We start from the raw sequence: 26936 nt of genomic DNA on the forward strand, positions 1-26936 counted from the left end.
TCTGTCGCCCTCTTGTGGTCGCTGTATATTACTACTGGTCTGTGATATCTGCAGCGTTTCTATGGTGTGTAAACCGATCCAGTCACTGGGCTGTAAAGCCTTGTTCAGAGAATGCCATCAGCATTGCACAAAACCCTTATATTCCCAAGAATAAGGCATAGATCCCCCTAGATATGGAAAATCAGCACCACCTGCTTGGCAAAAATAGTAGCAATTGATCATTGGGCCTCGTCTATGGCTTTATCATGTGCCAGGGGCCTGAAAGGTGACACATGGGGTCTCATCAGTACTGATTTAGAGGACTACTGTCACTTTGGGCCATAATATAAGGCTCCCGTACAGCAGTGGGGTGCCAGGTATTGCGCCCACTAACTATGCCCCTTTAGAAAGTAATGACGCCCCCGCCACAAGTAATAATGTCAGCACCCACAAAAAAAAAGAAGTCTTTTCCCCTGTAAGGGTGGGCTGGAATATCATTGTACCACTTGTGCGCTGAGGTCTTGTAGGCCGTAGGTATGTAGTTTGCTGCTGTCACAGGATACGACGCTCTCCGCAGTAAAAATGGCGCTGGCCCAGGGCATGAGCACTGCCCCCATTATCCCCCATTGACACCACTTCTGCTTTTTTTTTTGCTCTTCTTAAATATTCTGAATCTAAGAATTTTGCAAATTGTGCAGCCGCCCCTGAACCAGAGCACTACAGTAATGGAGGGACAAGTCCCGGACCGGACATACTACAAGTACTATTGTGAATGGCCTCCCTCCTTGTGGTCACACTTTGCAGCCTCCAGTCAGTCCGAGAGCCGACGCCATACCTGCCAACTCTGCCGGGAAAAAAGGCACATCTCCCGGACCCCGAGAGGAGACTGTAACTCTCCCAGGTGCTGCCGACATCGCCGGGAAAGCTGGATGTGGTGGCATCAATATTACATAAGGGGACGGGAAGAGACATGGTAAACGCTTTGGGGGTCATAAGAAGTAGGGTGAGACGTGATCGGAGGGGATTGAGACCTAGAGATTTTTTTGCCTCCTTATGGGGGACTATGGGATGTCAAATTACGCATAGGGGGTCTGTGCGGGTGTCACAATGTATCGTACTGTGGGGGAATCATTGTATGTGAGGCTTGGGAAGAAAGTCAATGACGTCTGTGTAAATGGAAGCCATATTGTAATGTAGGAGGATTTCCTCGCCATCATATCCGCCTGCTCTAATAGCGCCACCGCATGTCAATGCAAAGACTCGATTGGTGGTTGAGCATGTGCAAGCCGCTCTCTATTCAAGTCCATGGAGCTGCTGGTCAATTGCTTGCCCCACGACACCCCCCCCATACATGAGTGCTCAGCTCAGCCATGTGTCCTGAATGGCGAGAACGGAGTAAGCCTTTGGTTTATCCTCCCTGACAGCAAAGGATCAGGCATGTAAAAATCTAACAGCCTAATCCTTCTGCCGATATCTGCCATCAGGAAAAGTCAAGACCCCCCCCCCCCCCCCAACACATTAGTCAACTGGTCCTGCTGAGACTAGGGGGTTTGGAGGACAATAATCTAAGCTATTCCACTCTGCATAAGTCATACCCCCCCCCACTAATGGCCGGAATGGGGGGACTTATGTCTCCAGCTCCCCCAAGTCTGGGAGATGAATAGAGCGGCTGGTCATGCATGCGCCTTACTCGTCCGCTCTTAGTCTGGAGTGGTGAAGATACAAAGACAGTGGAGTGCATCCGCTCTGCGCTACTATGTTTGTTAGTGCCATAGCCTTAGTATGGAGAAGCAGGGGGCAAGTGTACAGTCTTGTGGGACCCTCAAAAGGTAAAGTTTAGCTTTTAATAAAATATGAAACATCCCTTCCTCCCAATATAAAAAAAATCTGCAATTTTTTTTTTAAAGACTGATATTTACATTTTTTTTTCCATTTGTACAAAATATTACAGCCAAGTGCATATTAACAGCGGAATAAAAGCCACATATGTGCCAACTGCTCCGGCCACTGGTGTCCTGAGGCCGCGGATCAGTAATAATTCAATACATTATTTTACAGGATGGAGAATTCGAGTCGGGTTTCCACATTCAGCCGGACAAAGCTTTCTGCAAACGTATAATTGACTCCTCCGGTCCTAACGACATCAACATCTCAGCCACACTGGGTCCGGTCTAGAGAAAAAGGAAGGAAATGTCTATTATTAGGGACACAAAAGTGGAAATTACCAACGATCTACAGCACAACAATACTTCATCATTCTGCATTATACATTATGGGCGCCGCTTGGTTCGATCGTACAGTATGACCCCATCCCGCACCCTCGTTAGCAACGGTCTAGTAGAAAATAACATGGCCTTTTAGATCAAAGCAACCGGAATTCATTTTATGCAGCTGTTTAGAAAGTAAAGCTGGATGTTGGGGTTTCTACAATGTCACATTTACACGTCCGAGTACGGACCATCCGAGGGTCTCGCGACCTGAACTTGATAGCTTCATAGTAGATCAGTAGACCAGCGGACAGTCCAGGCATCATGGTCCGTGCTCGGACAGTGAAACATTGATGTATTAATGCGACATTGGGCAGATTTAATGCACTTGGCCAATGAGTTTGGGTAGGAGCGGACATAGACAGAAGAGGACCCTGCACAGGAACAGTATAGGGGCCCTTTGCGGTCACCATAATGCCCAATTTTACCTTCTTCGGAGATGAAAGTGGGCCGTTACCTATTGGGCCCCTGTGAGCTGTACAGATTGCACCTATTGTATAGGATTATTTGCATTCTATGAATTGGTTTATGCCAGCAATGATTTTTACAGCACCTCGAGCCCGCTGAGCACCAGCCGGAGAAGCTTCATGGACGTGCTGTACTTTGTGGCTTCCAGCCGCTGCAGTTGGCTCTTCAGCTCTTTACTTAGCAGTTCCAGGCTGGTGTCCTGGGGATTGTTCTGCAGAATCCTAAAAACATCAATATGACACGAGGACAAGTGAGTGAAACTGACAACACATCCTACTACTGCAGAGGAAACCACCTGACGCCCCAGCAAGTCACATGCCATTCCAATAAGACGATTCCCTCTGGGTTTCCAAAGGTCGCTTCAACCAGCGGCGTCACCCCGTGCCCGATATCAGGTCGGACAGGACATTTTGCCTGCACAACCCCAAACTGAACACTGCCAGTGATACACACCGCACCACAACACTCCCGATCTCGCCGGCTTCACTTGACAGACGTTGCAGTTCTTCCTGCGGCACCGATGGCCGGATCCACAGAAACGAGTAATCTGGGGACAATAGATCAGTCAGCAAGTTCAAATGTCCCTAGAAGATAAAACGGGAGAAAAGCTTCATTACACCAACAAAATACAAGGACTGGAGACACTGAGGATGGCTCATGAATGGCGCATAGGAAATGTAGTGTCGTTGGCAACAGAAATCAATCAGGCTGCTGAAGTCTAACGAAGGAGCCCAGAAGAGCCGAGATCAATGTGGGGACATAAAACCGGCCAGGAACGAAGTCGCTGCATGTGAATGGTGCCCAATAATTCCACATTATATTACAGGTCTGTGTTGTATTGTCAAATTCCGGATTAAAGGAGTACTCTGCTCTAAAGGATTTTACCCCTAGGCAATGCGACGAAAACGGGGGTCCATCTGCTGCGACTGTTAGAAAAGTTGGACCCTTGTTTTTCGGGAGTGCTTTCGATGGCATACCCCTTTATGGTATGATGAGAGGAGCGCCCTCTTACCTTCCTCAGCACCAGTATCCTCTCCATATAGTCTTTATCGAGCGTCACATCCTTGTACTTCTCTTGCAGTAGTGTCTGCAGCTGTGCCACCAACTGCGCGCGGGTGTCAGCACCCTCAATCCACCGGGAGAGGTGAACCCTACAAGAGAGTGAGTGGGGGTGTATGCGACTATATCCACTGGCACGGAGGGTCGGGAATACTACATAGTGGACACTCGCCGCAGATAACATTTACCTGCTGAATTCGGGAAGTTTCTCCAGATCCAGGAGAGCAGAGTGAGTGCTGGTGCTCCGCAGGTTGTACTGCCGGATGAGTTCAGGCAGAGTCCGGCCGACCTGATTGCCTACATGATAAGAACAGATACAACAGCTCTATAACATTAGAAAAACATGGCTCCTTTTTTTCCCCCCAGAACAGCGCGACTCTTCTCCATGGGCTCCGTCTGGTACTGGGGTTCAGCGCTAATCACTTAAAAAATAAAAAGTTTTGATCAGTGGAAATCCAGGTCCAAGACTTTAGACTCAACACAATCTGAGAACTTCTGTTCATTCATCTCAGGACCATGACTCCCACCGATCAAAACATTTCTTTCCACAGGATGTAGCATTATGTCCTAAGGAGGGAGTCGGTTTATGGAGAGGGGTCAGAAGATATACAGCCGGCACCTGTCTCTATAACGGCAGCAATCGGAGCTTGCTCCGATCGCTGCTGCTTAACTACTTAAATATAAGTGGCGCGTTCCCGGTGGGGCATAAATTACAGAGCTCATTGCTTCCCCCCAAACTATGAAGGGATTGGTGACAGGTTGCCATGCTAGCTGGGAGTCTGCAAAAGGACCCAGTCATCTTCCTATGAAACCCATCTACAGGCTACAAGATGGATATGTACAGTATATATGTACGAATGTAGATGGACACATAAATAATTTAGAAGGAGAGAGAGGGATGGAGGGAGAGAGAGGGATGGAGAGAGGGATGGAGGGAGACAGAGCGATGGAGGGAGAGAGAGCGATGGAGGGAGACAGAGGGATGGAGGGAGACAGAGAGAGATGGAGGGAGACAGAGAGGGATGGAGGGAGACAGAGAGGGATGGAGGGAGACAGAGAGGGATGGAGGGAGACAGAGAGGGATGGAGGGAGACAGAGAGGGATGGAGGGAGACAGAGAGGGATGGAGGGAGACAGAGAGGGATGGAGGGAGACAGAGAGGGATGGAGGGAGAGAGCGGGATGGAGGGAGAAAGCAGCGATGGAGGGAGAGAGAGTGATGGAGGGAGAGAGGGAGAGAGAGCGATGGCGGGAGAGAGGGAGGAGGGAGAGAGAGGGCTACATAAGTGCATAAATAGATGGATGGATATACTGCAGAACACTGTGTAACCTCTAAAGGGGGGGGGGACACAAAAAAGAAAGATAAAGCAGTTGAAAAAGCTTTTAAAAATATTAAAATGATATTAAAAAGCTAAAATAAAAAATAAAAAAACGCAAAGACTCAGAAAATCAAATGTTTGCTGGAAGTAAATGCTGGAAAGAAAAAGTGAGCCCAAAATTGCTGCTGGTAAAATGCTACGTATTGTTGTCACCCAGCTTTCCTGGACTCTGATTCGCCTGCACGGATTGAGCCCGCGCTCGCGCTCCATTGTTACCAGCGAATCCTGATCCGCAGTTGGTAATGATGTCCAGTATGGCGTCCGGCAGGAATCCTCTCTGGGCGAAGTGCTGGATATATATATCCCCCTGGCGTTTGGAGAGTTTGCTGCCATCTTTGTTGAGCAGGAGCGGCAGGTGAGCGTACGCTGGAGGTTGCCAGCCCAAGGCTCGGTACAGGAGCAGATGTTTGGTGGTGGAGATCAGCCATTCTTCTCCCCTCAGGACGTGACTCACTGCCATCTTATAGTCATCCACCACATTGGCCAAGTGGTAGGTGGGAAAGCCGTCCCCCTTCAGGATCACTGGGTCTCCTTCCACACTGGCCACGTCGTGATGTGTCCAGCCGTAAACCAGGTCCTGGAAGGAATGGGCGCCACTCGGCAACTGGAACCGGACCACAAAAGGCAAATTCTTGGACATCTTTTCCTGCACTTGACGCGAGGTGAGATGTCTGCAGCGATTGTCGTAGCTTTAGAAAAGAAAGATAAAAGATGGAGGCATTTATATATCAGGGTCCGTGTAACTGCTGCGCCTAGATGGGGTGGAGGAGCTCCACTCAGGACCCCCTTTTATTGCCCAGAGTGGACTGTAAAGGTGGGCACCATCCCAGGATCGGGGCACCTGACAGCTGACGGCAGCCTTCACTCCCAGCAAGTCCTCCCACTATACACACACTCGTCTAGGCAAATCGTGCATGTGCTCTCAATAGGTAGAAGCAAATATATCGCTGCCAGACAACTTTCCATAGGAACAAAAGATTGGGCATGCTGAAATGTAACCTGCCCAATTCTGCTCCCCCCAACATCTGCTGTTGGGGAAAGCTGGACATCACTATAAAGAGTGAATGGTCCGAACGTTTCTGCAAACCTACATGTGATATGAACAGGTGCTATTCCAAATGGTGGCGCTGTACGCTGCCTCCTACCTGGTGGAATCCGCGGCTACTCTCTTGATTAGCCGGCGTGCGTCGTGTGTGCGCCACCATGTGACGATGATGTCGCGCCAGGCAATATAATCGGGCAATTCTGCCTGGCAAGAGGTGGTTAGCAGGGCTACTGTCATGGCGGCTGGACTAGGCTCCTGTGAATTTATTTGCTCATCTCTAATGGGCACAGCAAGTTTCAGACATCTACATGCAATACTTGGGAGTGCAGCAAAAGTTATCACTTTAAGGGGTTTTCCAAGATCTGGGCAAAGTTTGGAAAACCCCTTTAAATAAGCATGAAAAATCCTTAAGTTTTGAAAAATGTCACATCACACGTTCATGTGACATAATAACGTAAACGGAAGGCTTGCCACAACAAGGGAGGCAGCGAGCTGCGGTGCCACAATCAGCCTAGACTGTGAGTATACTTCCAAGATTAAGGTTTTTCCGATTCCTACCTGGATTTTGGATAAGCCCCTTCCTCATTGCATAATACCTCAATAGGTGCAATGTCACAAGCCATGGTGGAAGCAGCGGACATACTGTAGGAAGGATAGTCCTGATTATTTGCAGTCTCTATTCACTGCTGCTTGCAAAGCTCCGACGATATCAATTAAAAGGGGTTTTCCAAGATCTCTGCAGATTTTAGGCACCATGGATGCAATTTCTTTCGTGACCCCTGGTACACTTCAATAAAGAGATCTGAACACAAGCACGGTCAGCTCTCCATTGAAGTGTATGGAGAAGGAAGCAGCACGTGACCATTACCCCCCCATGGTCTGAGTAGGTAAGGGTCACACCATTGCCCCCCATAGTCTGAGTAGGTAAGGGTCACACCATTGCCCCCCATGGTCTGAGTAGGTAAGGGTCACACCATTGCCCCCCATGGTCTGAGTAGGTAAAGGTCATATGTGCAGGTATCAGGCATCTATGGTGCATTCTCTGCATATGAGAATACCCGTTTAAAGTGGTTTTCGATATCATTTGTCTTTCCTTAGCAAAATGGTGGAGGTTGACTTACGGCCAAGTGCGGTGGCCTTTTCATTGCACCGTGCATTTGTCCCTGGTACTGCAGGTTGCTCCTATACAAGTGAATAGGACTGAGCTGTAATATGAGGCAGAGCCACTACCAAACACATGGCGCTGTGCCTTTCATCAGCTGAATGGTGGGATTGCTAGAAACTGGACAGTGACCAATCTGATATGAGTGGCTCATCCTTAACGGTCTCAGATATCGAGAGCACAGAAAAAGCAAATCACAAGCTTAGTTATTTCTTAGTCGTATCTGTTAAACAGGAAAATCTGGGTCCTGGCCAATATGGCTGCTCTAGGGGTTGACACTTGAGATGTCCTTAGCTCCTGAATGACAACAATGATGAGTTACACAACTATGCAGAGGTGTCATTCAGGAGTTTGGGACAGCTGGGTTACACACAGGAGCTCTAATGATACTCACATTTGATGGCACCCAGCTTTCTAGAGTGCGCGCTCTCTTACCGGGGCGTCTGTCTGCTCCTCAGCGCTTCTTTCTTCATCAGATCCAGCCTCTGCGGCGTACAGAAGCAGCGGTAAGCCGCTCCGCTTTCCAGCAATGTTTGCACCGCCTCATGATATAAATTCAGACGCCGCGACTGTTCGTAGGGTCCGTAAGGGCCTCCTCGTCGAGGACTCTCATCTGGTGGGATCCCTGGAGAGAAGAAGTTAGCTACGTCTTCATGATTGCCTTTCATTATAAAAAAAAAAAATACCGTCTACCCAAAGTGACGGTCTAACCTGCCCACTCCAACATGTCCTCGATCCCCTCTGCCGAACCTGGGACCAGGCGGCTTCTATCGGTGTCTTCAAGGCGAAGAATAAAAACTCCTCCGAGTTTCTTAGCGAACAGGTAATTGTACAGGGCAGTGCGCAGGCCGCCAAGATGAAGAAATCCTAAGGAGGCAAGGGAATGGTAATGACCAGAGGGGGCGCTGTACTCATAGCTACAAAACTGCAATGAAGGAATGGCGGAGTGTAGCTTCCATGTGTGGGTTAAATAATGGTTATTCCCATATTCATTGATGGATATTTTATTGGATAGAGTCGGTAAATACAAGCACTTTTGCAATTCACTGCTTATTAACATTTGCAGCCGTTCTCGAGATGTTAACACTTTTCCGGTTGTTGTCTCGGAGACCGACCACCGCTGTTGTTCAGCTTGTAAGCACTGCGGGAAGAAGGCTTATCAGTGCTCTCCAGCGATCCTAGCCATGCTTCAGTACAGAGCTTACAAGCTCAATAAAAAAAGAGCATATTCTAACAGCGGTGGTCGGTCTCCAAGGCAACGAGCGTTAAACAAAAGAAAAGAGTTAATATCTCAAGGACAGATGACAATTTTAATAATCAGTAAACTGCAAAATTGCTTGTATTTATAAGCACTATCCGACACTACAGAGTGGGGGCAGATAGGAACGATACTTTGTGTTGTTGCAGACGTGGTGAGTACAGGCGCATTTTCATTTTTCAGATGCCGGTGATCATCGGTCCGATCTCGGAGCACAATGCACGGACTGCCCGCCCGCCTTACAGAAATATATGTTGGTTGGGAGACGCACTGAGATTGGACCAATGATCACGGTCGTCGGAAAGAGACCTAAAACTTTGTAAACTTTTTACATTTTTGTTTAAAAAAAAACTTTATCAATTTTTTTTTTTTACAATTTCTTTCAGTTGCACTATGGATATTGGCATGTAATGGAGTAAATGGGCTAAGACTGGTTAAATACATAATAAATGAAGCATTAATACTCTCACTCACCAATCCCCATGCAGCTCCCATTCTGATGCTTCCCTGCTGGTCACCACTGCGGCCAGTCGCTGGCTGAGCGATCGTTCCCAGCGTGTCCATACAGGACCCGGAATCAGAGCCCAGCAGGAAGCAGCAGTGCAGGAGATACAGGGGGTCAGTGCAGCCATAAGCTCAGGGGCCCCAATGCAAGCTGTATAATAGTGAGACCTCCCATCTAAACCCCAGGGTCCTGGCCACTATAGTTACCCTCCCCCTCCATGTGAATGTTACCACTAATCATGTCACAGCGCAGATAGGGGGTTAAAAACATGAATGTTTTTTGTGTATACAGCTCCTGAGCAGGCCTATGTGTTTCCATGGTTACACAGACTGCAACACCATCTGTGTGTAGTTTAGCCCTGCATTCATAGGGTGAAAGCTGCTAATACTAATGTGATGTACAAGTCCTGTCAGTAAATTTACCTGTGGGGCTGGGAGCAAATCGCACCCGAATCTCTTTATGTGGCCCTGTTGCACACCCCCTGGTTCCCCGGCGCACCGCTGGAAGCAGAACTCTGCCTAACAGCAGCCTCATCTCCCCAAATGATGTCCTTCTCATAAGCCTGGGCTTCAGCATCATTACTGGCCTGGTTAGAAAACAAAATAAAAATGTCCGCATTGCAGGAGCCATTTTATTGTAGATTTATATGATGTGTCAATGACTTTAGTCTTCAACAAAATGGCGTCTACAGCAGTGAACACTTGCAACATCCCGGCTCAGCGCTCTGGAAGAAACCGGAAGCTACGGCCACGTGACCACAACGTCATACCTACTTGTAGCCCGTACATTCTAGCATCTGCCTTGTTTCTATGGTATCGGCTATTCTTCCGCTTCTGGTTAGGCCTACGGTTGCCGAAGAGGACCAAAAACTTGTGATTGTGAGTTTCCCGGCAGCACTAGCGCTGGCGACTTGTACACAATCATCATGGCGTCCCAGGACGGTTAGTACCGGTTCCCCCGAGGGCAGAGCGGTGTGTTCTCCTCCTCTGTGCGGTGCTGAGAGTTGCGGCTGTTTGGTGCCCTGTCCTTTAGTCTGTTGTGCCAGCTGCTATAGCCATTCCCTGCTGTGGTGCCCCTGCTGCTGCCCGGCATGCCCTCCTTCATAGGAGCACGTCCTAACTCTGTGGGCAGCTCATGTGCCATCTGTGAGTCCTGTGTGCCTGCTGTGCCCCCCTGCCCCTCCTAGTGCCATATGCCAGGCGTAGCCCCCCATTGTGTGCCTTGGGCAGTGCCATGCCCTGTGCCCGAGGTCACCTTCCCCGCCAGGGCGACGGCCATGTGCCCGCTGCTCACAACTTACACTTTGCTGCAACTTTTCTTTCCATTTTGAGTAAAACCGGTCGCATAAAAGTTTCTCCACCTGATGGCGGAGGCGCCACGTCCCCTAGGCGGCCGCTCCAGTGTGCCCCATGACGCGTGTCGCCCTCCTGCGAGAAATCCCAGTACAGCAGAGTTCACCTCGGCACCAAACGGTTCTCATCGCACCACGTGTGCCGGGTATCTGCAGTGTGTGGAGAGACAAGCCTGTATGTGTAGTAATCGGGGCAGTGCGGCAGCTGTTTGCCCCCCAGTGGGTATTGTGCATGTAACCTATTATTAATGCGCCCTGTGCAAACCGGGCATCAGTCAGTCGCAGCGCCTCTAGGAGAGTGTGCCTGGTAGAGCTGAGCAATTCCATTCGCCCTAACCTGCTCCGGCGTCCAGACTGCTTCTTCATGGCAGGCGGTTTTCCCTTTTGCTCCCATCTGGGCACCTCTAGCAAACAGTCCCAACGGCTAAATTACTTTGCGTGAAGCCTAGTCACATCGCAGGGTGTAGAGTGGCAGGCTTAAAAGTGAAGACCTTATGTCATAGAGGAGCGGACCAGGGCAGCAAACAATGGAATTAATGCCTGGACACTCCCATAAGTAATAGAAAGCAGTGGTGCCAAAATTGTGGCTCTCCAGCTGTTGAAAAATTAGAACACCCAGCATGTAGCTGTCTGGGCATATTGGGAGTTGTAGTTTTGTAATGGCAGGTTGTTGAGGGATGTTGTCTTGCAATGGAAGCTTGTCGGGGGGCATGCTGTGGGCTGTAGTTTTTCCATGGCAGGTTGTCGGGGCATGCTGGGGGTTGTAGATTTTCAATGGCAGGTTGTCGGGGCATGCTGGAGGTTGTAGTTTTTCAATGGCAGGTTGTCGGGGCATGCTGGGGGTTGTAGTTTTTCAATGGCAGGTTGTTGGGGCATGCTGGGAGGTTGTTTTTCAAGGGCAGGTTGTCGGGGCATGCTGGGGGTTGTGGTTCTGCAATGGCAGGTTGTCGGGGCATGCTGGGGGGTTGTAGTTTTTCAAAAACTAAAGCACAAATGGTTAGTCACCACTGCCATGGAGACTCAGCAGAACTTCCTTTTCCCCAATTATTAGAACGAAGGGGTACTAATACTATTGTCAGCCCTGCGTCCCTTCGCCTGCTCTTGGCCCCTATTGGCTTTATTTATTACAATCAGACCCATCCTCATCTCTCTAGCATGAAGCCAACAGAAGAGTTGCACTTGGTATTACATTAAAGTCCTTTGTAACAAAAGTTAGGCGGCGCCTCCACCGATCAGAGCTTCAAATGTAGGAAAAGGTGTTTATTTATTTATTTTTTTAACGTTATGTTGCAATTTCTCCAAAATAGACGCACACAATAATAGGATGCCGGTAATGCAGACGTGTCCAGAAGAGGCTGTGAGCCTTTTGGCTTTTTGATTCTCCTGCTATGATCAGTGCACACGTTACAGCTCTCCTGATATTTTTGTTCCTTTTATATTTTATATCTTTTGGCATGTGACATAATGTGCCACGAATCCCCTGAGTGGCACCTGATGAAGAGGACGCTGTCCTATATCACTAGTCCAGTGTTTGGGATATCATCTGACCCCCAGAAGCTGCCTCCCTGTGATGTAGTGTGGCACGTCTCCTCCTCTGCTGCACGCCATGTCACCGACCCATCCATGTGACCGATGACACTGGTGCCAGCCTCTGCCATGAAGGTTGATTTCTGTAGTATACCATTCATCTGTGCACACATATATTCAACAGACAGTTTCTAGAACTGCATCTATTGGGAAATCCTCTGATATTAATTCCACCTTGTAATTAACCTTTGAAAGTGTACATATAGGACGTCTACCATGAAATCACTTTGTAGCAGGCAATGAGCTCGTTTGCCCTTGGCGTAAGCTCAGCAATGGCTACGGGACCCGCTACTTTCATTCTGCTGACGCGATCATCCGACTCGTGTGGAATGATCTGTTTTGTGTGTGGCTGAACTAACCCGCTCTCGTCCCTGTCCCCTATAGAAGTGGAAGAGCTGGGAATGGAGGCGGATGGACCGAAGGCACAGCTGAGCTGTGAAGAAGTTGCAGACGGCGATCCTCAGGCCTCTCAGGACAGCAGTGCAGGACAACCGGAAGAGGACGGCGCCTTCAGTAACGGAGGGGACTCTGAGTCCGAAAAAGAGCTTGTAGAGTTTAAGATTATTTGGAATAAGAACAAGTACGACGTAAAGCTTCCATTGGACAGTACAGGAGCAAGCCTTAAACAGAAGATTCATACACTCACAGGTAAGGCCTCCAACGATTTAAAGGGCATCAGTGGTTGACCCTTTAAAGCGGAACTCTGGGGAAAAGGATTTAGTAAGCATTGGCCCGAGAGAGTTATGTCTGCCATGTAAATCCCAAGCTCTGGCGTACATATTCTGCTCACTTTCTTGTGGATCCGCATGTGACACGCTTGCTTACTGTGTGTATGAATAACATCAGCACTTCAAGGGTTTGTCCATTTACAACCCCTTTAAGGTCAGGAAAAACAGAATTAGGACTTTTGAGGTGAAGCCATAAAAACAGAGACTGGTGTGTAACGAGGGAAGCATTTTTCCAGGATCAGTTAGGTGTCACATAGCAATGTTCGCTGTTTGGTAAAAATATGTAATGATGTTGGATAACCCCTTTTTTAAGACCTCAGTGACCAAATATTTGCACTGTAGAACGCAACTCAAAATATTAAATACCTGCACATCCGTGTTTCCTTCAGGTCTTCCACCAGCTATGCAGAAAGTCATGTTTAAAGGGCTGCTTCCCGAGGACAAAACACTACGGGAAATCAAAGTTACCAATGGAGCAAAAGTCATGGTAGTAGGTTCCACCATCAATGACGTACTGGCTGTTACCACCCCCAAAGAAACCATCCAGCAAGAGGTGAAGGAGGAGGAAAACAAGAAGGAGCCGTTGTGTCGGCAGAAGGTAATGATACAAGTCTGGTGGTTCATAGCCCGCTTTCACCAGACCGAGGCCAAACTAGTGTTCTCTTTACTTCCATCTGACTGATCTGTGTCAGTTACTCTACTATTCTCCTGTACACAGGGCCATAGCAAAAAAGAAACTATGCCTTCCAGTATAGTATTTTTAATTTTTTTTTATTGGTGTTCACTTATTTGTATTTTGCATGCTTCCTTCAAGACTCGTTTTCTTACTACTTTTTGTTTTTATATTTTTAAGCAACACAGAAAGGTACTGGACAAGGGCAAACCGGAAGATATCATGCCATCCCTGAAAGGCGTGCAGGTAAGGATCCTCTTATTCTGGTGACCTGTGGCACCCGGCATAGGCTGGCATGATCCATCAGGGGTGTTGTCTACCTAGGACCCCACCTCTGAGCCAGACTGGAGGGGACGCTCCCAGACAAGGAGATCCCCATCCCAGACATGTCCAGGTAGGTATCCAGCCACTCCACGAATGGGAACCTGTGAGGTCTTCTAATGGCATGGGATAACTAAACACATTAGACCTTTCTTCAAATAACATGAGGCATCTGAGAGGGAAAGAGAGAACCGTGGGGATAATTTAGAGAGTTGAGGGTGTAGGAGCCAAGCTCCCTTGGATTTTCCGTCAAGAGGCATCATCCTATCTCCCTCTGTGTCTGAATATTGGAGCCTCTAATTCAGAAAAAAAAACAGAATGTGCGACCATCTCCTCCTTTAAGAGAAAGTCGGGTTATTTACAACAGGTTTATTAGGGTTAGAACATCAACCTAAAAGGGCCGAATGCCTGTCCCAGAACCTCAGCACTGTGGGGGCAACTGGGAGAGAAGATGGTATAGGAGGTTGCTGTAAAGGGGTCATCCAAAGAAACCTTACAGTGGTCAACCTTCTCAAGTGTTACCCATTATTATTTTTTTTTTTTTAATTAAGAAACCAATTAAGAATGTTTGTGAGTATATCCCCATACACATTAGACTGACGGCCAAATCCTTCAATATCGGTTGACATTGAAGATGTGTTTTACCCCAAGAAACGACCTGTAGCCTGGTGGGGAAGAACACAGAGTAGGAGACATTTAGGCATCACTTTAGATCTTAATGTTGCAATCTCTTTTTCTGAACTTCAGTGGAAAAATCAGGACATGAGACCCATCATCACGAAGCCTGTCATGTCTTAGTGTAACATCTCCATCTCTCTAATGGCGTTTTATTGTGAGAAGATGTCTGAGGGTCCTCCAGGAGGTGGTAGATGAAATGGGTGCCCTATTAGCAAGTAGAGAGGGCCTTGTTTCTTTGCAGATGGTTTTCAGCTTTAACCCCTTCCCTACCTGTGACACAGCGTATGCGTCATGAAAGTTGGTGCCAATCCGACCTGTGACGCATATGCTGTGTCACAGAATGATCGCGTCCCTGCAGGCCGGATGAAAGGGGTTAACTCCAATTTCACCCGACCTGCAGGGACAGGGGGAGTGGTACTACAGCCCGGGAAGGGGGGGTGGCTTCGCCCCCCCGTGGCTACGATCGCTCTGATTGGCTGTTTCACTTTCAACAGCCAATCAGAGCAATCTGTAATATTTCACCTATGAAAATTGGTGAAATATTACAATCCAGCCATGGCTGATGCTGCAATAGCATCGGCCATGGCTGGAGACCCCGATCTGGCCCCCCCACCGACTGATGGCGGCGATCTGCAGCCGCCGTCATTGTTCCCTACCCCTCCATCCTGTCCTAAGCGCCTTCCTCTCCCCTCCGCCCCCCCCCCCGCTGTCCGATTGCACCCCCCCCCCCCCATACTTACCTAGTCCCGGTGTCCTCGGTCTTCTCACATGGGTGCCGCCATTTTGGAAAATGGCGGGCGCATGCGCAGTGCGCCCGCCGAATCGGCAGATTCATTCCCTGTACATTTTGATCGCAGTGATAGGTTCTATCACAGCGATCAAAATAAAAAAATAGTAAATACCCCCCCCCCCCCCCTTTATCACCCCCATAGGTAGGGACAATAATAAAATACAGAAAAAATATTTATTTTTGTTTTTCCATTAGGGGTAGGGCTAGGGTTGCACTTAGGGCTAGGGATGCACTTAGGGCTAGGGTTGCACTTAGGGCTAGGGTTGCACTTAGGGCTAGGGTTGCACTTAGGGCTAGGGTTGCACTTAGGGCTAGGGTTGCACTTAGGGCTAGGGTTGCACTTAGGGCTAGGGCTAGAATTAGGGTTCGGGTTGGAATTAGGGTTAGAATTAGGCTATGTGCACACGGTGCAGATTTGGCTGCGGATCCGCAGCGGATTGGTCACTGCGGATTCGTAGCAGTTTTCCATCACGTTTACAGTACCAAGTAAACCTATGGAAAACCAAATCCGCTGTGCCCATGGTGTGGAAAATACAGCCCGGAAACGCTGCGTTGTATTTTCCGCAGCATGTCAATTCTTTGTGCGGATTCCGCAGTGTTTTACACCTGCTCCATAATAGGAATCCGCAGGTGAAATCCACACAAAAAACACTGGAAATCCGCGGTAAATCCGCAGGTAAAGCGCAGTGCGTTTTAGCTGCAGATTTTTCAAAAACGGTGCGGAAAAATCCGCACACAAATCCGCAACGTGGGCACATAGCCTTAGGGTTAGGGTTGGAATTAGGGTTAAGACTAGGGTTAGGGGTGTGTTGCGGTTAGGGTTGGGATTAGGGTTAGGGGTGTGTTGGGGTTAGTGTTGGAGTTAGAATTGAGGGGTTTCCACTGTTTAGGCACATCAGGGGGTCTCCAAACGCGACATGGCGCCACCATTGATTCCAGCCAATCTTGCGTTGAAAAAGTCAAATGGTGCTCCCTCCCTTCCGAGCCCCAACGTGCGTCCAAACAGTGGTTTACCCCCTGTAACCCTTGGGAAAATAAAAAATTGTGGGCTAAAAAATTATTTTTGAGGAAAGAAAAATTATTTTTTATTTTCACGGTTATAAACTTCTGTGAAGCACTTGGGGGTTCAAAGTGCTCACCACACATCTAGAAAAGTTCCTTTGGGGGTCTAGTTTCCAAAATGGGGTCACTTGTGGGGGGTTTCTACTGTTTACGCACATCAGGGGCTCTGCAAACGCAACGTGATGCCCGCAGAGCACTCCATCAAAGTCTGCATTTCAAAACGTCACTACTTCACTTCCGAGCCCCGGCATGTGCCCAAACAGTGGTTTACCCCCACATATGGGGTATCAGCGTACTCAGGAGAAACTGGACAACAACTTTTGGGGTCAAATTTCTCCTGTTACCCTTGGGAAAATAAAAAATTCTGGGCTAAAAAAATATTTTTGAGGAAAGAAAATGTATTTATTATTTTCACGGCTCTGCGTTATAAACTTCTGTGAAGCACCTGGGGGTTTTAAAGTGCTCACTATGCATCTACATAAGTTCCTTGGGGGTCTAGTTTCCAAAATGGGGTCACTTGTGGGGAAGCTCCAATGTTTAGGCTCACAGGGGTTCTCCAAACGCGACATGGTGTCCGCTAATGATTGGAGCTAATTTTCCATTCAAAAAGTCAAATGGCACGCCTTCCCTTCCGAGCCTTGCCGTGCGCCAAAACAGTGGTTTACCCCCACATGTGAGGTATCAGTGTACTCAGGAGAAATTGCCCAACAAATTTTAGGATCCATGTTATCCTGTTGCCCATGTGAAAATGAAAATATTGAGGCTAAAAGAAATTCTGTGGAAAAAAAAAAAAAAAAGTACTTTTTCATTTTTACGGATCAATTTGTGAAGCACCTGAGGGTTTAAAGTGCTCACTATGCTTCTAGATAAGTTCCTTGGGGGGTCTAGTTTCCAAAATGGGGTCACTTGTGGGGGAGCTCCAATGTTTAGGCACACAGGGGCTCTCCAAACGCGACATGGTGTCCGCTAAAGATTGGAGCCAAATTTTCATTCAAAAAGTCAAATGGCGCTCCTTCCCTTCCGAGCCCTGCCGTGCGCCCAAACAGTGGTTTACCCCCACATAAGAGGTATCGGCGTACTCAGGACAAATTGGACAACAACTTTCGTGGTCCAGTTTCTCCTTTTACCCTTGGGAAAATAAAAAAAATTGTTGCTAAAAGATCATTTTTGTGACTAAAAAGTTAAATGTTCATTTTTTCCTTCCATGTTTCTTCTGCTGCTGTGAAACACCTGAAGGGTTAATAAACTTCTTGAATGTGGTTTTGAGCACCTTGAGGGGTGCAGTTTTTAGAATGGTGTCACTTTTGGGTATTTTCAGCCATATAGAACCCTCAAACTGACTTCAAATGTGAGGTGGTCCCTAAAAAAAATGGTTTTGTAAATTTTGTAGTAAAAATGAGAAATCACTGGTCAAATTTTAACCCTTATAACTTCCTAGCAAAAAAAAAATTATGTTTCCAAAATTGTGCTGATGTAAAGTAGACATGTGGGAAATGTTATTTATTAACTATTTTGTGTCACATAACTCTCTGATTTAACAGAATAAAAATTCAAAATGTGAAAATTGCAAAATTTTCGCCAAATTTCCGTTTTTTTCACAAATAAACGCAGAAATTATCGACCTAAATTTACCACTAACATGAAGCCCAATATGTCATGAAAAAACAATCTCAGAATCGCTAGGATCCGTTGAAGCGTTCCTGAGTTATTACCTCATAAAGGGACACTGGTCAGAATTGCAAAAAAAGCCAGGTCATTAAGGTCAAAATAGGCTGGGTCATGAAGGGGTTAAAGAAATTCCCAGCTGCTTCTTTTTCTGGAACATCTGCCTGATCCATTTACGTAATCTGTTTAATTAGCCAAATATATTAGAAAAAAAAAATTAAAAAATTTTTTTCAATGTATTCTATAGTTCTTTGTGGACTTGTCGACCCATCCAGGCGGGAGTCTTTATCCCAGACACCGTCTTTATTGCTTTTGTTGGTCCTAATGACCACAATGAGGGAAGGAACATGTCGTAGATATGATCAGCAGCAGGACGGATAATTTCAGGACTTATTGCAGGAACAGAAGATTATGCGTGTAGTTACATCTTTTTTTTTTTTAAGCCTCCCTCTTTGCTGAATGCAGACATTAATTTTTCTCAAGTTGAGGGTATTTTATTAGATGTAATTATTACTTACCCATTGGATAGGTGATAATTGATTGGAGGGGTCTGAGCACTGGGACTCACACCAGTTACAGAATGGAGTGGCGGTGCGCTTGTTTTTTTTTTCCCCCATAGAGAATGAATGGAGCATTGGTCAGTTATACGAACTGCTATGCCATTCTGTAACTGGGATAAAATTTTCCTCACAGACTGAAGCGGCAGGTCAGATGCCTGACCGCTGCTCCAAACCTTCTCTATGGGACTGTTAGGGGATAAAAAAGAGTGCACTGTCACTCCATTCTGTAGCCGAAATAAGAGTGCCCAATTCTGACACTCTGTCTTCCAGCAGTCTGACCCTCAAAAATCAACAAGTTATGCCCCTTTTGAGATCTTAAATTTGGAGCAAAGCCCCTTTTTAAATATAGCTTCAGTGCAACTGATGGATATAACATCCTATGCAAACAGCCGATACAGAAGCCCAGAAAAATTTGGACCCACCAACTGCAACATGGCCGTGTTTGTGCAGTGATCTTGTGCCGGGGTGGCAATAAACCAGAGTCCAGCTCTGTATACTGACGTCTTTTGGATCGAGCGCTCGGCTTTGTGTATTTAGGACCTTAGGACACAACTTCAGGGCTGTCAAAGCTGCAGATATTCCTCTTAGGGCATCCACAAGGGTCAGTTGTGGGTTCTGAGCTGGGCCTATTCTTGACTTGCAGAGCAGGAGCAAACCTGCCCAAGACTGAAGCCGCTTATCAGCCCGACTTTACTTTATGTACGAGATTATAGCGACAAGATCTGCAAAGAATATTTCACTGACTTCTGTTGAAATCCTGAAGCCGCAGAAGACTTTACTTCTACATATATAGAAAGGAGATTAGGAAAAAGTTTTGTTTTTTTATTTCCTTCTCCATAAACGGCGCCACTCTTGTCTGTGGGCTGGGACTGGTATTACAGGTCATTCCGTAAAACCTTAAGTGGCCGCGATTATTTATTACTGTTTGTGTCTTCTATTATAGGAGAGACTCCCAACTACTCCTATATCTGGTATGTACAATAAATCAGGAGGGAAAGTCAGACTGACATTTAAACTGGAGCAAGACCAGCTATGGATCGGTACAAAAGGCAAGTAACGCGTGTACACAGTGACTGCAGCAGCAGAATAGTGAGCGCAGCTCTGGGGTATAATACAGGATGTACCTACAGGATCAGTAATGTAATGTATGTACACAGTGACTGCACCAGCAGAATAGTGAGTGCAGCTCTGGGGTATAATACAGGATGTACCTACAGGATCAGTAATGTAATGCATGTACACAGTGACTGCAGCAGCAGAATAGTGAGTGCAGCTCTGGGGTATAATACAGGATGTAACTCAGGATCAGTAATGTAATGTATGTACACAGTGACTGCACCAGCAGAATAGTGAGTGCAGCTCTGGGGTATAATACAGGATGTAACTCAGGATCAGTAATGTAATGTATGTACACAGTGACTGCACCAGCAGAATAGTGAGTGCAGCTCTGGAGTATAATACAGGATGTAACTCAGGATCAGTAATGTAATGTATGTACACAGTGACTGCACCCGCAGGATAGTGAGTGCAGCTCTGGGGTATAATACAGGAGGTAACTCAGGATACTTAAAGTAAAGTAACTCCACTCTTTACGTAAATGGCCGGACACAGGGGAAATGGCTTTTTCCTTGGCAGCCATTGGTCTTGTCTGTTCATGTAATAACTCCAGCCCATAGTCCGTCGCTCTGTGTCAGGGCTTCTGAACAGGCTGTAGACTTGGTTAAGCCGATCTATGCAAAAAATTGTGATTATTTATTTTTTTATGCAGAAAGAACAGAAAAAATCCCCATGGGTTCTATTAAAAATGTAATCTCCGAGCCAATTGAAGAACATGATGACTATCGTATGATGGTAAGGGGCCTTCCTGTCCTTTTTAGGTAACATTCACGGTATACAGATAATTGCAGCTCTTAAAGGGCTATTCCAGAGTAAATATATAAACTCCTAACCACTGGATATGTGAGAATTGATAGATTGAAGTAGGAGTCCAGTGGGCTAGTTTACTTAAAGGGTTATTCCCATCTCCAAAGTCCTATCCCAGTATGTAGTAGGTGTAATAATATTAGGAAATGCCTCCAATTAGAAATGTAGTGTAGTTCTTCTGACTCGCTATGTCGCTTACCCCATGTGCAGGGCATTGCAGTAGCTTAGGTATCCATGGTTATGACCACTAACCACAAACTGTCACTATATGAATGGTCGTAACAATGTATACCTAAGCTACTGCAAAAGCCTGCACATGGGATAAGCAGCATAGCTAATCAGAAGAACTATACTACATTTCTATCCCACTAAATACTTTTATTTTTTTGTTGACAGGCATTTCAGCTGGGTCCTACTGAAGCATCTTACTACTGGGTATACTGGGTGCCAGTACAGTACGTGGATGCCATCAAGGACACGGTGTTGGGGAAATGGCAGTATTTTTGAAGTTACGCTCACCTCTGGCACAGGACACGATACGATGGGAGGAGCCGACCCACCGCCACAACCTTTTTCTCACACCCCGCATCCCCGACACCAGTACCCCGACCCTACAGTCCAATCCTTTTCTCCACTGCTCCACGGAAACTTACAGGAGTGGAACTTTTGCCAATGCAAAACATCCTGTGGGACAGCAAAGGCTTATTTTATAGGAGCCAGAGGTGACCGCTCCAACAATAGTTTACATTTTTAACTCTTGGACGTTGCAGGATCACACCTGCAGCTGCATCAGCCATATATCCTACTCAATAAAGCAATCCCCTCATTATTATTTTTTTTTTTTATACCCCCTGTTACTGCTAGGGAGACCTATAGGGAACCCCAATATATAGGTCTTTTAGAGCAGCCTCCAGGGAGTATTGGATGATCTGATGCCGACATCCCCGAAAAACATGGGACACTGCCGCCTGCAGATGCCGCATCGTCGTTGCATGCAGGTTCCCCTTCAAGAAACCCAACTGATTACTAGGAAGACCCTCATAAAGTGCGGCAAAAGTTTCTATTCATTCTCTTTATATTTAGTACCTGCCGCCACTGCGATGGGGGAGGGGATATCAACCGGCTTAATTGTTTTTGTTTTTTAAGTTGTTTTTTTTTTCGGGTTTCTTAATATAGAAAATAATAATTAAATGGATGCAGGATAAGCTGCGTTGTTAAAAAAAAAAAAAAAAAGTGTTTGTCAATGTGTAACTGTGCAATACATTGTGTGCATCGGGTATGAAGGATCTTCTACAGACCCCTCTACAAGCTTAAAGGGAATGTCATCAGAAAATGACTTTAAATCAGGCTTCATGTTAAAGGGGTTGACCACTTTTGGAAAATCCCAGTCTCTAGCTGCAGTTCGTTATTTTAAGGCTATGTGCACACGTTGCGGATTTCCGTGCGGATTTTTCTGCTCGGTTTTTGAATAATCTGCAGGTAAAACGCACTGCGTTTTATCTGCAGATTATCCGCGGACTTCCAGCGGTTTTTGTGCGGATTTCACCTGCATTTTTAAACTGCGAGTTCCTATAAAGGAGCAGGTGTAAAACGCTGCGTAATCCGCACAAAGAATTGACATGCTGCAGAAAATACAACTCAGCGTTTCCGCGCGGTATTTTCCGCACCATGTGCACTGCGGATTTTGTTTTCCATAGGTTTACATGGTACTGTACACCGGATGGAAAACTGCTGCGAATCCGCAACGTGTGCACATACCCTTAAAAAAACAAAAAAATAAACGCATTTTGCTCGCGTTCCCCGGGCCCAGCACTGATTTTCCACTGCTCTTGGTATCTGACATTATCTGCAGTGCTGAAGTCAAATTTACAGCTCTGCAGGCTATATATACAGGGGTTGGACAAAATAATGGAAACAGCAACAAAAGTTAGTTTAATATTGTGTAGGTCCACCTTTTGCTTAGATTACAGCCTCAATTCTCTAAGGTATGGATTCATACAAGGTGTGAATCGTTTCCAAAGGAATTTTAGCCCATTCTGCAGTTAACACACCCTCCAGTTCTTTGAGCGACGATGGCGGCGGAAATCGACATCTACTTGAATCTCTAAAATCGACCATAAATGCTCAATAATGTTGAGGTCTGGGGACTGTGTGGGGGCCAGATGAGATGCTAACCTTCATTAGAATGTTCCTCGTGCCATGCTTTAACGATTCTAGCTGTATGAATTGGTGCATTATAACCCTGAAAGATGGCGTTCCCCTCCGGGAACAGTGCTTGAACCATTGGATGCACTTGGTCGCCCAAAATGCCTAAATAATCTCTGCTGTTAATTCTTCCATGAAGGGATATCATTGGCCCAGGGGATCTCCACGACATAGCCCCCCAGATCATCACAGAACCTCCGCCATGTTTTACGGTTGGGAGAAGGCAGTCTGGATGGAAAGCTTCTTTCGGCTGTCTCCAAACGTACACTCGGCCGGAGGTCGGAAATAGGGTAAACGATGATTCGTCTGAGAATATCACATGTTTCCACTGCTCGAGGGACCAATTCTGGAGGTTTCTACACCACTAAACGCTTGGAAACATTTGTCATTGAGAGCAGCGGTTTTCTAATTGCAGCTCTTCTGTGGAATCCAGATTTGTGCAGCTCCCGACAAACAGTTTTTGTGGAAACTGGGTTCTGTAGGTGTTCATTGAGCTCAGCAGTGATTTTCGGAGCCGTGGTCTTGTGATCCTCTCTCACAATTCGCCTTAGGCTACTTTCACACTAGCGTTAACTGCAATACGTCGCAAATGCGTCGTTTTGCCGAAAATACGCATCCAGCAAAAGTTCTTGCTGGATACGTTTTTTCGTCATAGACTTAACATTAGCGACGCATTTGCGACGCATTGCCAAACGTCGCGTCCGTTTTGCGACGCTTGGGCGTGTGGTAGCGGACCGTCGGGAGAAAAAAACGTTACATGTAACGTTTTTTGCTCCCGACGGTCCGCTTTTTCCGACCGCGCATGCGCGGCCGGAACTCCGCCCCCACCTCCCCGCACTTCCCCGCACCTCACAATGGGGCAGCGGATGCGTGGGAAAAATGCATCCGCTGCCCCCGTTGTGCGGCGGAGACCACGCTAGCGTCGGGAACGTCGGCCCGACGCACAGCGACGGGTCTTTCCCGACGCTAGTGTGAAAGTAGCCTCAGAGTCCGACAGTCTTTCTCAGTCAACTTTGACTATCGGCCGGACCTGTGCTTTGCTGCGGACGTTTTTCCTTCTCTTTGAAACGCAGTCATTACTTTGGAGACAGTACCTCTTGACACGCCAAGAATTCGGGCACTTTCTGTGACACTAGCGCCTGCCATACGAGCACCAACAATTTGGCCTCTTTGAAAATCCAAGAGGTCTGCCATTGGTATCAAGTTCTCATCAATGTTCTTACAATTATGCAAAACAACAGTTAATTTACATACACATCACATAACACAAATAATCAACTACGAAACATTACCATATGTCACGGTTTGCATGTTTATCACATGTTCGAAGATTATGATGCCAAAACGTTAGGTGTTTCCATTATTTAGTCCAACGTGTGTATGTGTGTGTATATATATATATATATATGTGTGTGTATGTGTGTGTATGTGTGTGTATGTGTGTGTGTGTGTGTGTACACCATGCAAAAGTATTCGGCTCCCTGGAACTTTTCAACCTTTTCCACCAAATGTAAATTTTTGGTGAAGAATCATCAACAAGTGGAACACAATTGTGAAGTTGAACTAAATTTATTGGTTATATTAAATTTTTCTTGAAAATCAAAAACTGAAAAGTGGGGCGTGCAATATTATTCGGCCCCTTTACTTTCAGTGCAGCAAACTCCCTCCAGAAGTTCATTGTGGATTTCTGAATGACCAATGTTGTCCTAAATGCCTAATGATGATAAATATAATCCACCTGTGTGTAATCAAGTCTCCGTATAAATGCACCTGCTCTGTGATAGTCTCAGGCTATGTGAACAGGTTGCGGATTCCGCTGCGGAATTTTCCGCAGCGGATTTGATAAATCCGCAGTGCCAAAAGTACTGCGGATTTTATTGCGTTTTTTTGTGCGGTTTCCACTGCGGTTTTAGACACCTGTGGGTTTCTATAATGGGGCAGATGTAAAACCGCTGCGGATTCCGCACAAAGAATTGACATGCTGCGGAAAATAAACCGCTGCGTTTCCGCGCGTTTTTTTCCGCAGCATGTGCACTGCAGTTTTTGTTTTCCATAGGTTAACATTGTACTGTACACCGCATGGAAAACTGCTGCAGATCCGCAGCGTCAAAACCGCTGCGGATCCGCAGCAAAAACCGCAACGTGTGAACATAGCCTCAGGGTTCTGCTTGAAGCACAGAGAGCATCATGAAGACCAAGGAACACAACAGGCGGGTCCGTGATACTGTTGTGGAGAAGTTTAAAGCCGGATTTGGATACAAAATGATTTCCAAAACTTTATACATCCCAAGGAGCACTGTGCAAGTAATCATATTGAAATGGAAGGAGCATCATACCACTGCAAATCTACCAAGACCCGGCCGTCCCTCTAAACTTTCCTCTCAGACAAGGAGAAGACTGATCAGAGATGCAGCCATGAGGCCCATGATCACTCTGGATGACCTGCAGAGATCTACAGCTGAGGTGGGACAGTCTGTCCATAGGACAGCAATCAGTCGTACACTGCACAAATCTGGCCGTTATGGAAGAGTGGCAAGAAAAAAGCCATTTCTCAAAGATATCCATAAAAAGTGTTGTTTAAAGTTTGCAACAAGCCACCTGGGAGACACACCAAACATGTGGAAGAAGGTGCTCTGGTCAGATGAAACCAAAATCAAACTTTTTGGCAACAATGCTAAACGATATGTTTGGCGTAATGGCAACACAGCTCATCACCCTGAAAACACCATCCCCACTGTCAAACATGGTGGTGGCAGCATCATGGTTTGGGCCTGCTTTTCTTCAGCAGGTACAGGGAAGATGGTTAAAATTGATGGGAAGATGGATGGAGCCAAATACAGGAGCATTCTTGAAGAAAACCTGTGGAGTCTGCAAAAGATCTGAGACTGGGACGGAGATTTGTCTTCCAACAAGACAATGATCCTAAACATAAAGCAAAATCTACAATGGAATGGTTCATAAATAAACGTATCCAGGTGTTAGAATGGCCAAGTCAGAGTCCAGACCTCAATCCAATCGAGAATCTGTGGAAAGAGCTGAAAACTGCTGTTCACAAACGATCTCCATCAAACCTCACTGAGCTCGAGCTGTTTGCCAAGGAAGAATGGGCAAGAATTTCAGTCTCTCCATGTACAAAACTGATAGAGACAGACCCCAAGTGACTTGTAATCGCAGCAAAAGGTGGCGCAACAAAGTATTAAGATAAAGGGGCCGAATAATATTGCACGCCCCACTTTTCAGTTTTTGATTTTCCACAAAAATTTTCAATAACCAATAAATTTCGTTAAACTTCACAATTGTGTTCCACTTGTTGTTGATTCTTCACCAAAAATTTACATTTGGTATCTTTATGTTAGAAGCATGATGTGTGGGAAAAGGTTGAAAAGTTCCAGGGGGCCGAATACTTTCGCAAGGCACTGTGTGTATGTGTATGTATGTATGTATGTATGTGTGTGTGTGTGTGTGTGTGTGTGTGTGTGTATATGTATATGTATATATATATATATATATATATATATATAGCTCAAAAAAAATAAAGGGAACACTAAAATTACACATCCTAGATATCACTGAATGAAATATTCCAGTTGTAAATCCTTATTCATTACATAGTGGAATGTGTTCAGAACAATAAAACCTAAAAGTGATCAACATAAACCACAACTAATATCCCACGGAGGTCTGGAATTGGAATGATGTTCAAAATCAAAGTGGTAAATCAAATTACAGGCTGATCCAACTTCAGTGGAAATGTCTCAAGACAAGGAAATGATGCTCAGTAGTGTCTGTGGCCTCCACGTGCCTGTATGATCTCCCTACAACGCCTGGGCATGATGAGGCGGCGGATGGTCTCCTGAGGGATCTCTGCCCAGACCTGGACTAAAGCATCCGCCAACACCTGGACAGTCTGTGGTGCAACGTGACGTTGGTGGATGGTGCGAGACATGATGTCCCAGATGTGCTTAATCGGATTCAGGTCTGGGGAACGGGGGGGCCAGTCTATAGCTTCAATGCCTTCATCTTGCACACTTCAGCCATATGAGGTCTGGCATTGTCCTGCATTAGGAGGAACCCAGGGCCAACTGCACCAGCATATGGTCTCACAAGGGGTCTGAGGATCTCATCTCGGTACCTAATGGCAGTCAGGCTACCTCTGGTGAGCACATGGAGGGCTGTGCGGCCCTCCAAAGACATGCCACCCCACACCATTACTGACCCACTGCCAAACCGGTCATGCTGAAGGATGTTGCAGGCAGCAGATCGCTCTCCACAG

General features: G+C 46.5%; 2 protein-coding genes across 5 annotated transcripts; one reads left to right on the forward strand and one right to left on the reverse strand.

The window, feature by feature from the left end:
- Positions 1-1810: 1810 nt before the first annotated feature.
- On the reverse strand, positions 1811-9819 carry EARS2 (glutamyl-tRNA synthetase 2, mitochondrial). Of its 2 annotated transcripts, none has more exons than XM_077274635.1 (9): positions 9543-9816; positions 8069-8224; positions 7793-7982; positions 5367-5839; positions 3962-4070; positions 3727-3865; positions 3168-3298; positions 2800-2935; positions 1811-2150 (listed from the first exon to the last, which is right to left on the reverse strand). In XM_077274635.1, exons 1-9 carry the CDS (start codon positions 9748-9750, stop codon positions 2067-2069), a joined length of 1626 nt encoding a protein of 541 aa, XP_077130750.1. In that variant the 5' UTR covers positions 9751-9816; the 3' UTR covers positions 1811-2066. The 2 variants fall into 2 exon arrangements, 1 of the variants encoding a protein (XP_077130750.1); XR_013218027.1 differs by having other exon boundaries at positions 2012-2150; positions 3168-3261; positions 9543-9819.
- Positions 9820-9860: 41 nt separating this feature from the next.
- UBFD1 (ubiquitin family domain containing 1) lies at positions 9861-21674 on the forward strand. 3 transcript variants are annotated; one of them, XM_077274638.1, is made up of 7 exons: positions 9861-9998; positions 12443-12706; positions 13176-13384; positions 13640-13705; positions 19479-19584; positions 20304-20386; positions 20855-21674. In XM_077274638.1, the coding sequence occupies exons 2-7, from the start codon at positions 12460-12462 to the stop codon at positions 20963-20965; spliced, it is 822 nt and encodes a 273-aa protein (XP_077130753.1). In that variant the 5' UTR covers positions 9861-9998; positions 12443-12459; the 3' UTR covers positions 20966-21674. The 3 variants fall into 3 exon arrangements, with proteins under 3 accessions (XP_077130753.1, XP_077130752.1, XP_077130754.1); XM_077274637.1 differs by having other exon boundaries at positions 9927-10061; XM_077274639.1 differs by lacking the exon at positions 9861-9998 and adding an exon at positions 10061-10265.
- The last annotated feature ends 5262 nt before the right edge of the window (positions 21675-26936 follow it).

The sequence above is a fragment of the Ranitomeya variabilis genome, chromosome 7 (genome assembly GCF_051348905.1).
Source record: "Ranitomeya variabilis isolate aRanVar5 chromosome 7, aRanVar5.hap1, whole genome shotgun sequence".
Taxonomy (NCBI): Eukaryota; Metazoa; Chordata; class Amphibia; order Anura; family Dendrobatidae; genus Ranitomeya; species Ranitomeya variabilis.